The sequence below is a fragment of the Vulpes lagopus genome, chromosome 10, assembly GCF_018345385.1.
Source record: "Vulpes lagopus strain Blue_001 chromosome 10, ASM1834538v1, whole genome shotgun sequence".
In the NCBI taxonomy this organism is placed as follows: Eukaryota; Metazoa; Chordata; class Mammalia; order Carnivora; family Canidae; genus Vulpes; species Vulpes lagopus.
In genome coordinates this window covers 42,061,407-42,073,325 of record NC_054833.1, presented here as the reverse complement: position 1 = coordinate 42,073,325, position 11,919 = coordinate 42,061,407, and the positions used below count along the sequence as shown (strand labels likewise).

General features: G+C 57.8%; 1 protein-coding gene across 6 annotated transcripts; it reads right to left on the bottom strand.

Moving 5' to 3' along the window:
• Window positions 1–329: 329 nt before the first annotated feature.
• FXYD2 (FXYD domain containing ion transport regulator 2) lies at window positions 330–10,992 on the bottom strand. Of its 6 annotated transcripts, none has more exons than XM_041771131.1 (9): window positions 10,705–10,992; window positions 7,409–7,552; window positions 7,232–7,272; window positions 2,616–2,654; window positions 2,367–2,441; window positions 1,857–2,024; window positions 957–993; window positions 755–785; window positions 330–528 (listed from the first exon to the last, which is right to left on the bottom strand). In XM_041771131.1, exons 1-8 carry the CDS (start codon window positions 10,755–10,757, stop codon window positions 761–763), a joined length of 582 nt encoding a protein of 193 aa, XP_041627065.1. In that variant the 5' UTR covers window positions 10,758–10,992; the 3' UTR covers window positions 330–528; window positions 755–760. The 6 variants fall into 6 exon arrangements, with proteins under 6 accessions (XP_041627065.1, XP_041627064.1, XP_041627067.1 ...); XM_041771130.1 differs by lacking the exon at window positions 10,705–10,992 and adding an exon at window positions 9,987–10,663; XM_041771133.1 differs by lacking the exons at window positions 1,857–2,024; window positions 10,705–10,992.
• Window positions 10,993–11,919: the final 927 nt, after the last annotated feature.

Below are 11,919 nucleotides of genomic sequence, written 5' to 3'. Positions count from 1 at the left end.
TGGCAGCTCAGGGCACGTCTGCAGAAGCTCCCAGCAGAGAGCTCCAGGAGCAGCACCCAGGGCCTGAGCAGATACCCAAGGAGCACCCAATTGTCATGAACGCTTCACCTCCGCCTGGCATTCAGAAGGCAGGCTGAGTCCTCTGCCCACGGGGCTCCTGGCAATTCAGGGATCAAGGAGAGGCCTGTGACTGTCATACTGAACTTCCTGCCACATGGGCACCTGAGCGAGTCACTGAAAACCAAGAGACTGGGCTGTATTGTTCTCCAGCTCGGAAGGGAAGGGGAGTGGGTCACCGCAGGTACAGGAGCCAAGGAGGGAGGGAGGCAGCCGGGGAAGGAGCCTCTCTGAGGCTGGCTTTATTATTAACGTGAGGCGGCCTGGGTGGGAGGAGGCCGAGCATACCCAGAGGTCACGTGGAGCCTGGCTCTTCCTTCAGCCCCAGGGCCTGGCCATGCTGGTGACAAAGGTCACCAGCTCAGGGAAGGCTTCCCAAAAGGCCCCCCTGCCCTGGGAGCACCGCTGACTCTGAAAAGACAAAGACAGGATCTGGGCTGCAGGGATTTTTGTTTTATCCCTTCCTCATCTCACCTTCCTCTTTGCCCCATCCCTGGGCCACCCACGCCACCCCAGGCGCTTGGCCATCTTTTGGAAACCCAGGGTGGGTTGCAGACCACCTGACATTCTTCCCAGCTTTCCTTCTTTCTGCACGGCCATCGCTGGCTCCCCCCTCACCTGTCACTCCCCAGCTTACCTGTCATTACAGATCATCCTCATTGACTTGCCTGGGGCGAGGAGGGAAAGACAGGTAAGGAGGTCAGAGGGGGAGGTGGCGAGTCTGGGGCCCCTGAGGTCTGGGACCCCTCCTCACAGGCTTGGGAGACCTGGCCCCCCTTTCCCGCCCACTCCTGGCCTGGTGTCCCCACCTCACTCCAGGACCCTCAGCCGGCACTCACCGGTGCTTCTTTTTGCCTCCACAGCGGAGTCTTTTACCTTGAAGAGAGAAAAGAGAAGAGTTCCCATCCACTCTTGCTTCCAAGGTGAGCCTCTCTGCCCTGAAGGATGAAGCACTGTAGCTTCTAGTCTCTGCTCCCCCCCCCCGCCCCCGGCCCCAGACCCACACTGACTCTTTCGGTCTGCATATAGGGCTGGGCCATAAGCATTCAGTCAGCTGGTCTGTCAGTCAATCAACAAACATCTACTGAAGTGGCTCCTTGGTAGACTGTGAGTACATCGAGCAGTGACCGAGCCTGGGCCAGGGCGGTGCCCCCAGCATGGGGCTGAGGACAGAGTAGCTGCTCAGTACGCTCTCGGAGGAGGACATCTGGAAGTCCAGAGCCAAGATCTCTGCTCAGGCCTGTGGCACCTGTGTGCAGGCCCACAAGACACTTCCGAGAGCTGGCGAGAGCAGCCGCGTCTGCAGACGGAGGCCCTCAGATGGAATGGCACTAATCGTGGATGTGCTAGGATCCCAGGCCCCAGAGGAGGTCATGTTTCTGTTTATTTTTCTTCTGGCTGCACCAGACCAAGTCCACAAGCATTTACTAAGCCCCTGCTGTGTGCCTGCTGGGGCTGGGAGATACACAAGGACCTCTCTCTCCTCTAGAACACTCTGTGCCTATGTCTGGGTGCTTCCTTGGCTGCCATGTCTTTGGACGCTAGCCCTAATTTTATGAGATAAGTAGGATCATCCCTATTTAACAGATGAGCGAACTGAGGCCCAGGGAGTCGGGGGGCCACACACGGTAAACTAGCAGTGGAATCCAATGCCCTGGCTCCCAGGCACGCTTGCTTGGTCAGCTGCACTCGGCTCTGCTTCGGATTGGCTGTGGAACCACAGGGGCAAGCTGGTGCACCTGTCACCAGGTGGGTGGTGGGTAGATTTTCCTCCGACAAGTGTGACCGTAGTGGCCATGCCTCCGTGTTGCTGAGAGGATTAACTGGATTGAGACGCAGCTCATGCCAGGAAGGGAGAGTGCCCAGATCCGGCCAAGGGAGGTGTCCGGTGGAGTCGGTTCCCTCTCCTGCAGTGAACCCCAGATGGCTGGAGTGTCCCAGGCTGGACGCAGCCGGCTCTCCCCTCCCAGTGCCACCAGAGGGCGCACGGGAGAAAAGGGGATTCCCTCTGCGTGGTCCAGGGACCCAGTAGGGAGGCGTCCCAAGGTGCAGGGGTCTATGGGGTGGCCCTCAGTTCCCGCACCCTGCGTCACCCTGCATGGGGGAGTGGGGGAAGCGGAGAGACTCACTTCCCTTCTGGCATCTAGGAAGTGGGGTGAGAGGACTTCCCCCCACCCCCACCTGGGGCACCAGTACTCATGCGGCCCCCCTGTGGCAGCCCTTTCCAATATGAGGCCAGCCCCACTTACTGAGGATGATAATGAGCCCCACGACGAAGGCCAGGGCAGCAAAGATGAGGCCCCCGTTGCGGACAGTCTCGTAGTCTGAGAAGGAGGGGGCAAGGAGGTGGGTGGCTCGTCCCAGGCACCCCTCCCCACAGCCCACCCCAGCAGCAGCCCCAGGCTACCAGAGAAAGATAACCAGGAGAGGGGGGCAGCTGGGGGACTGTGGGCGGTGGCAGGCTCAGGAAGGGGGGGAGGGGGCCCCACCAGGCTTACCATAGTAGAATGGGTCCACGTCCTCCTTCGGGCTGCCACCTGAGGGGAGAGCCAGAGGCAGGCTGAGCCAGCCACAGAAACAGTGGAACTCCCATCCTTCCCATCCCAGGGGCCCAAGGGTCCAGGTGGGCAAGAGGTGGGCCTGCTAAGGCCACTGCAGGTGCGAGCACCCGTCCTAGGCCGCTTTGGATACAGTGAACCCGGGACCACACACCGAGCATCCGAAGCAGGGTGCTGTGCTGCCTGCGGGGCCTCTGGCAACCCTGGGTGGGTTGGTTCTTTCCCCTCCTTGCTTCCTGCAGTGGAAGGAAGGTCGACAGAGACCTCTCCCGTCGGACTCACCCGTAGCCTCTCTCTCCCTGTAGACTAATCAACTGCAAGATGCATCTCAAATATTTGTGGAATGAATGGACAGAGAGGCCCTTCGCTTCCACGGAACAGAAGAAGGAGAAACTGAACCTGCTTAAAGTCCCCCACGGAAGCTGGGGGCGGAACTGGGTCTTGGACTCGGGTTTCTAGATTCTTCTTTCTTATGTTTCCATCCTCAAAGGGAAGCAAATTCTTTTAAGAAACAATGTATAGTGCTTACCACATGCCAGGCGAAAGCTAGGCAAACATCAGCTCCTTTAACCATTGCAACCTCTCCCCATGAAGCATGAATATGACCCCAATACAATCCCTAGAAGCTGGAGGCACAGGGGGGTTAAGCGATGCTCCCACAGTTCCACAGCATGAAGTGGAAAGCTGGGATTTGAACCCAGGCAATAGATTGCTAAGAGTGCAGGAGCCTAACCCCCTTGCTACGTCACCTCTCAGATGGTCAGAAGGCACGAGGCATTTCCAGGCCAAGTGTGGTCCAGTCCCCGTGCCTTCTGGGGTCTCACCCACCCGAGAAGGTGCTGCTCAGCACCAGGTGTCACAACTCTGCCCTCCAGCCCTACAAACTGAGCATGCTTGCTTCGGGGCAGCCCAAGGGCGCCGGCCAGAGCTCTGCTGCCCTGTCGGAGGATGGCCCCTCTTTCCTGCCCTGCTCGAGCCCAGTCTTGGCCCTGTACGGAACCGTGCCCCGGGTAGTGGGTGACCTTGGGGCCTGGGGAGCCCAGTTGTCCCAGGGCAGCCCCTCTGGCCAGGAGGGGCCAGTGCCTGGTCCTATGGGGAGGTGGCTATGGGAGCCCAGGAGCCTGTCCCCATGCAGGAGCCCATCAGCGTTGTTTCCAAGATTCAGTTCAGGTCACATGGGGGAGTTGGCACCAGAACCATGACTAGGCTGGTGGCTCCCCTCATACCAGGAAACCGCCTCCTCCCTCATCCTTTGTCTCGAGCCATTCGATGAGCTCCCCCCAACCAAACCCTCATGTTTTTTAGATCTGGCTCTAAGCCCACCAGAGTCAACAGATGGCCCTGTTGGCTTCCAGACCCAAGTGACCCCCATCATGCGATCCCTCTGGGGGCATCCCACACTTGGGAGCTCTGGCCCCAAAGCCAGCCTGAGCCCCTCCAGCTCCTGCTCTGAGCTTAGACAGTCCAGAAAGATACCCTGACCTGGGATAGGTGCATGCCAGAAGGTCAGGATGGGAGCTGGTCCCCACCCCCACGCCCCAGCTCTCACCTGGCCCCCAGGTTCTGTCTGTCGAGCTATACTCCTTTGGAGTTAAAGCCAGATCCCCTTTTCAAAGCAATTTTTTGAAAATCCTCTTAGGAGGCTGGCAAGGATGGGGGAGGGGTGCTGGGACTCTGGAAGGCAGGGATGCTAGGTGGCCCCACTCATCCCTCCAAAGGTGGGCCAGGGAGAGGCCACCGCCTGCCTCACACACGTACACACACTCACCGTTGTCCATCGACACCCCTGCCATCCCCCAGCAGACTGGGCTGGTCCCCGCTGCCCTCTCCTGCCTGTGCTCTGGGGAGAGTGGCTGGCCGTGAGGTGGCCGGGGATGAGGTGGGGGCATTAAACATTAACAGTGCCAGGTAATATTTACCCGAGTCACAAGAGAAGCCCTCGTGTGAGCGCAGGGGCTCCCTCCGAGGCCACAGGAGGTGTGCGGGCAGGCAGGGGCAGGGAGGAGCTGGCTGAGCTTCCAAACCCTCCCGAAGGAAATTTCCAGAGAAGGGTAGGGGACGGGTAGGCCACAGGGCTCTTCCACCTGCCAGAGAAGCCCTGGCGGGGGCTGCAGCACAATAGGGGGAGGAGCACTTCCAAAATCCACTCGGGTGGACTAGAGCTCAAGGGACCGTGTGGGGGGGGCCCCCAGGGGCCCCCACCCCCAGCGGTGGCCCACCTCCCTGACCACTGTGGAGACCACTGCTTCGGGTGCCTGGTCTTACCTGGCACCCAGGGCTCCCCTGAGGCCACCGCTGGGTGCCTCCCCATGGCCCACCGTGCACAGTCACGTCTCAGGCCTCTGCTGCCCGGTGCCTGCTGCTTCCTTCATGCATCGGGGCTGCATCCAGCAGCTCACACCTCAGGCAGGAAGGCTCCAGCCATCCCTAACTAATCTCTCTCCCTGCGGCCTCTGGCTGTTTCCTTCTACAATCTAGCTTTCCTGGGCCCCAGTTGCACCGTGGGCTCCTTCAGGAAGGGATCAGGCCCCAGCATGAGGACAATGTCTTCTTTTCTAACTCACAAAACACTTTCCCGTTGTCTCTTTGTGCCATGTGTTATTCCCCTTTTTCCAGATGATGCATCCGAGGCATAGAGAGGGTAGGGTCCTGGCCCAAGGTCACACAGCTGGTGAGGGGCCAAGGTGGAAGACAACAGGCAGGACTTAGGGTATAGAAGTCAGGTGCTTTCCCCCACCTCCGAGTCTGCCTCCCTGCTCTGTGGCGGCCTCTTTTGCCTTGGGGATCCCCGGGCTGGGTACTCCAGGTGCTTATAACCTTGAGCTGGGTTCCAGTCCATTGAACTGGCTTCCAGAAGAGGTTAATGCTCAGTGGTAGCCAAGGGGTCCAAGCCAGCAGTCAGCAGCCAAGGATGGGCTGCTCCTTCCAAAGGGAACTAATCCATCCGTTAACCCTCCTTGAGCGGCGGCAGGGGATCCAAGTGTGAGTTCATCCCCTGGCTTCTCTGACTTGCTAAGTAAATGGCCTCTGTGGGCTTACTGAACTTCTCTGTGCCTCAGTCTTCTGGTCTGTAAAATGGGACCACTCCTGACCTCAGGGAATTGTTGTGAGGAGAAGGGAGATAATGCAGGTAAAGAGCAGGGCACGGAGCCTGGTACACAGCAAGTGTCACTACTGTTACTGTCATATTTGGGTCGACTGGAAAATAAAGGGCATTAACCTTCTGTTGAACATTAGCTGTTGGGCACAGGAAAGCCAACTGCCCTACAGCAAAAATTAGCCTGGGGGTGAGATGGAGACAGAAGGTCATGGCCATGACCCTGCACACCAGGGGCCAACACCCATTCCACTCTCCTCTGCTTTCAGAGCCAAGCGATGAATATTCATGAGAATATGACAACACAGCTAATGCTTAGTAGGGACTGACCATGTCAGGCTCTTTTTTTTTTTTTTTTAATTTATTTATCTATTTTGAGAGAGAGAGAGAGAGAAAGCACATATGAGCAAGGGGCAGAGGGAGAAGGAGAGAGAATCCCAAGCAGACTCCCCATGAGCACAGAGACCATGCAGGGCTTGATCCCACAACCCTGAGATCATGACCTGAGCCAAAAAAAAAAAAACAAAAGTCAGACACTCAACTGTCTGAGCCACCCAGGCACCCTGTGTCAGGCACTTTATATGCACTGTCCCCACTGATTCCATGCTTGCTCCATTTTACAGATGGAGAAGCTGAGGCTGAGCATTCTCTCCCTGCAACGACCGCTGGAGGGGACCAGAGCAGTGGCATCAGCCCCACTGGGCAGACCAAGAAGATCAAGGGATTTGCCCACAACATCCCATTAGTGACAAAACCAGGGCTAGAAAGCCAGACCCCTGAAGCTGTGCTCCCAAAGCTACGGTAGCTCTCCACACAGGACACAGTGCCCCTTACTACACATTCTCGCAGTATCTTAGTGCCTTTTGTCCATTTTTGTAAGCTACTGAGGATTCTATGCAATAATGGATATAAAAATAGGTGGAAAGTTTAGGTAGACGGAGGGAGAGGTGGTGGCAGACAAAAGGGACAATAGGAAAAACAAGTTGTTAATCTGCATTTTTAATGCCATGTGCCAGGCCCTGTTCTGAGCACCTAACAAAAATTAAGCCGTGTGATCATCACAACGGTAAGGAAGAGGTAAGGAAGCCGTCGTCAGCATCCTCATCTCATAGAAGAGGACCCCGAGGCCCAGAGAGACAACTTGCCAACAGTCAGGCAGCTAGGGAGGGGGGGAAATAAGACCTGAACCCGGCAGCCTGGCTTTAGAATTCCCGCCAATGGACAGGTGGATAGATAGGACAAGCTGTCTTCCCGGCTCCTGCAGCTCAGAGATGCTCAGAGCAGGGATCACATGTCCAGGGCTCCACCTTGAGATGCCTTTGTTGAGAAAACCTGCCTGTCCTCGCTTCTGCTTTTCCTGCACCTCTGGGGAGCAGGTGGGTGCACCCGAAAGTGAGGAGGTGGACACCCGTGTCCGAGTCTGAGCAGGGGCGGGAGGCCTGGGGTTCGGGGAACTTACCCAGGTACCACCTGTCCATGGCAGGAGCCGCCAGCCGCGTCCTGGGTGGAAGAGAGCAGTGAGGCACCGGTTGCCAAGGGCCTGGCTGCAAAGTGCGGCACTCCCTCCCCCACGCCTCAGTGGGGCCCTTGGGCAGGAAGAGACAGGCAGGGAGGAGGGGCTGGCAGGGGCCCTCACCTGGTGCCTTCCCGCCAGCCCAGTGGGGATGGGCTGGGGCCAGGGATCCACGTGAGAGACTCTGACTTCCACCCGAGGAAGGGGGAACCTGGGAGCCACAGCAAAGCAAGCCACAGCTGGTCCCCTCCAGGAAGCCTGGGGTGCCTGCAAAGGTCACATGAGGGGTGATGGGGGGAGACCCCAAGAGCTATCTGTGGTCCTCCTAAGCTCCTACTCAGCTGCACCTCCACCCTCCAGCCAGATAGGGCCTTTGCCCTGACATATCCTGCCCCCAGATCTCATTCTGCAGCTGAGGGTCCCCCGAAATGGGCAGAATGGCAGCAGCCCCTCGGCAGCCACCCTGGGTGGGGCAGGGGTGCTTTCCAGGGCCCAGCTGGGGAGACTGAGGCAGCAGCTGCAGGTAGTAGGGTAGAGATGGGGAGCAGCTGGGGCCAGGAGGGGAAGCTGGTGTGAGCAGCTCCGTGGTGGCCAAACCATCCTCAGCTGGGGCCCCTCCCATCCCCCCGGGGATTTCCACGGGCTCTGCTGTCAGCCCCACCGCCGCACACAAGAGGCCCGGCTGGAGCCGGTAGCAGCCTAACAAGGCCTCCGAGGGCCGCCGGTTGGTGCCAGAGGGGATGGGCCGGAAGACAGCACCTCTTGTTCTGGAGGAGCAGAGGGCCCGTCCCCAGGGGAACCCGGAGCCCACAGGGGGCTGCACGGAGGGCCTCCTGCCTTGGCTCAACCAAGTCTATTCCCCGGCCTCTGCGGCCTCCAATGGCCTGGAGCAAGGTCGCCACAAGCAGTCTGGGTGCCGCTCAGTCCCTCGGTTACTTGTGGGCCACCCTGCCTGTCCACCCCAGAGCGGCCCCTGGAAAGCAGGGCTTGGGAGATGCTGGTTCTGTCCCCAGTCTCTGACCTCCGGCTCCAGTCAGACAACAAGCTGCCTCCCCATCGTCCCTCCTGAGCAGTGTCTCCTGCCCAGAGGGGATGACTAATGACACCCCCGGAGAGCCACCTCCAGGCTGGAAGATGCTCTGGAAGCGATGGGCTGGCCTGGAGGAGAGTGATCTGGGGGTGCTGAGGTCTGTCCTGAGGGCCCTGCCGGGGGGCCGAGCTGCTCACACCACCCGCCTTGGCTCCTGTTCCCAGGTGGAACCTGCACACCTGGGCAGCTCAGGGCTGCGGAGCTGAGATCCTCCAAGCTGGGCACTTGGAGAGATTCAGAAATCTCGGGGCTAGATGGCACTGCGGAAGCTACCTGGTCCAAACATAGCAGTGGTTCGGAAACGTGAAGATCTCAGCCGGAAGCCCCTTCCCACCCTCCCGCAAACACACACCTACACACATTCTGTGTTCCCTACCGGGCCCTCATGCTGTGAAGGAAGGCATCTCGACCCCAGGTGGAGAGCCTGTGCCACAGACTGGCTAACTGGAAAGGGCATCCAAAGTCATCCCACCCATCGCCATCACCTACAAAGGGTTCTCTCTCCTCCTGCTCCAACCCTCTGAGGGCTCAGATTATAAACCAAAGTCCTTTCTGTGTCCTATACAGCACTTCTTAATCTGGCCCCAATGACATCTTTGACCTTGTCTCCAACTTGCCTGCCCCTTCTCTCTGCTCCCGCAGTGCTGGTCTCCTTATGGCCTTCTCACCCTCTAGGCATGCTCCTGCCTCAGGACCTTTGCACTGGCCCTTCCGTCTTCCTGAACACTCTATCTCTGGAGAACTTCCTGGCTAACCTTGCTCATGTCTCTCTTCGTTGATTGACTCAGAAGAGACCCTTCCTGGCGCCCCAATCTAAAATGTTCACACCCACTCTCTGCAATATCTCAAATCCCTACTTTAGTTGTTTGTTTTCTTTTCTTCAGGAAAGCAAGGATTTTTGTTTGTTGTGCTCATTCGTAGATTCCTGGGCACAGGGTGGACCGCTAGTTTTGTTAAACCATTGAATACATCCTGGATGTGAAATCCTCTCTCCTGTGACACAGGCCCCAGAACTTGCCTAAACAGCCTCTTCCCCTGAAATCCCCTGCCTTGTAATAGGTAACAGGAACTAGTTTACTCCCACAGAGGGACGAGGGTGGTCAGCAACCCCATGCCTTGCCAACAGCACCCCCCTCAGAGTCCTCCTCGGCGAGTTCTCACCCCAACCCTCTACTTCCCCCCAGTGCTTCACCCAAAGACCTGCAGCCATTTTTATGAAAGTATTTGTTTCTCCTTTCAGGGGGAACCTGGAGCGAAGAGCCAAGCAGGTCTACTCTCTCTTGCTCACACCCAAGTCCTCCCTCAGACGTCTTGTCCTCCTCCAGCTGAGGTCATCGGCCTGGCTGACACTGGCGACAAAGGTGTCCCTCTTTCAGAGATGCCCTGCTGTCTCTCCCCGGCTCCTTCAGCCCACACCCCATGCCCCCCAGAGAGACGCCCAGGAGAGCCCCTCCTCCCAGGCATCTCTCCATGCCGGGGCACCCCTTGGGACAGACGCACCACACATGAGCCCCTATACAACCTGACTCTTCACTGTGGACTCTGTGATGCTGGGGAAGGTCACCTCTCCGGTCCCCTTCTCCCATCTGTAAAATGGGACAAAGCACCTACCTTGCATGGTTGTTGTAGGAATTGAAATGATGTAGGTGGAAGGCCTGGCCAGAGAAGGTCCTAACAAATGTCGACTTCATTACCCACACCCGAGATGGCCTTCAAGGAAGCGAGGACCCTCACTGTGATCCCCTCCCTGGGCTCCGTCCCTTGCGAAGACGATCTCTAAAGCATGTTCCCAGAGCACCTTCCCCTCCCTGACCCTCAGCACAATCTCTGCCAGCCTACCATCCACCCAGCACCCCCAACCTTCCTCTCCTCCCCTGCACCTATGCAGCACTGCTGGTCACTGCTGGGGTCTGGCTGCACTTCTTCTTTTAGTCTTTCTCAGGATACGGGGCCAAATGAGGTGGGAGTGCTGTCCCAGAAAGGCTATGGGGCAGGCCAAGACCCCCCGACTCCCGCCCCAAGCCATCCTTGCTTTGTCTGATTTTCCAGGCTGGAGCCAAGGAGATCTTTGGGAGGCATGGAGAGGTAGCCCCATGTCCTAGTCCCTCTTCCATCACTGTCATACACAGTGGGACAATATCCTTGGTTGTCATGCCTCAGTCTCCCCTGTCTTCCCCAGGCAGCTTTCCATTGTCCCCTGAATCTTCAGTCTCAGGACAATAGTCTGGGTGGTCACTTTTGGGTTCCATGGCAAGGGAGGCAGCAGGCTGGAACACCACTCAAGCATCGTCTGCCTGGTGCTCAAAAGGCAAAGGCCCTCACCACCCACCTTCCCAAGATGGGACTCTCCAGCCTGCTATCCCCCCACGTCTGGGGCTGCATGTCAGCGTGCACAGCCTGAACCCCAGGTCCCCAGCAGTCTTCCTGGTGTCAGCTTGCATCTGGAAAGAAGCCAGAGCCCCCAGAAAGCCCTGGTTCCAGGCTGGGGTCCGTCTGCAGCTGCATGGCATGTGTGGCCCCTCAGCAGGGAAGGCGGCAGGGCCCAGACGCCGATCCTTGCTGCCCAGAGGTCCCAAACCCCAAGGAGTGTTGGCTCTGTCTCCTGCTGTAGCCGCAGATGCCAGGGTCACTGGGGTCTTATAAAGCGAGGCCAGGGGAGGTGGGTCCTGGAGGGTCCATTCCTTAAGTGTTGGCTTCAAGATGACCTGAGCCGTGGGGCACACAGGTCCTGGGAGCTGCCAAAGGGCAATGTACTATGAAAGTCAAGGTCACCGAGGCTTTCTGCCCCTGAGCTGGCAAGGGATGAGGACGTCCTCTTCTGTTTCTACAGCTGGTGACAAGGGCAAACCTGTTTGACCCACCTCTCCCACAGTGAATACCCTGGAGAGAAATGCATTCTTGACTTTTCTCAGAACTCACGTCTGAGCTTGAACTAGAATAGGGGCTGCTCTCTCCAGCTGTGGTCCTTCTCCTCCTAGTAACCATGTCCCCCTCCTTTTTAACAATTTTATTTATTTATTTGACACACAGAGAGAGAGAGAGAGCAAGGGAGAGAGAGAGAGAGCACAAGCAAGGAGAGGGAGAAGCAGACCCCCCACTGAGCAGAGAGCTCAATCCCAGGACCCCGGGATCATGACCTGAGCTGAAGGCAGACGCACACCTGGCTGAGCCACCCAGGCGCCCCTCCCTCCTTATTTCTGAAAAGCAGCTCCCAGCTCACCACCTGCAGAAAGACCTCCAGGAGCAAGCCCACCCTCTCTGCTCCTGCCTTTCCTCCGTGACCTTCTGGATTATGCTGATGTGGCCCAAATGGCTCACATCTGGCTTTATAACCATCTTTGTCATTTATTTCACAGGTGGCCGAGTCTGGCCTATTGCAAGAACTCAGCTCATGGTGTCTCTGATATGCCTGTGTCTTCTCAAAGTCTGGTGCCCAGAAATCCTCACTTGGTAACAATTCCATCCATTTCATGGTTCTCGAGAGTTCCAAAGAGCTTTTGCCTCCTGGACCTGCTCTGTTCCTCCCAATGACTCAGCCACACAG

Bases quoted from the DNA above. Each gene is read 5' to 3' on its own strand.
- FXYD2 (XM_041771130.1), bottom strand. From the start codon at position 10,066: ATGAAGTCGACATTTGTTAGGACCTTCTCTGGCCAGGCCTTCCACCTA. The intron at 7,553-9,986 runs GTAGGTGCTTTG...TGACCTTTGCAG, and splicing joins TCCTACAACAACCATGCAAG to GCACCCCAGGCTTCCTGGAG. The intron at 2,655-7,231 runs GTAAGTTCCCCG...CTCTCCCCTCAG, and splicing joins CATGGACAGGTGGTACCTGG to GTGGCAGCCCGAAGGAGGAC.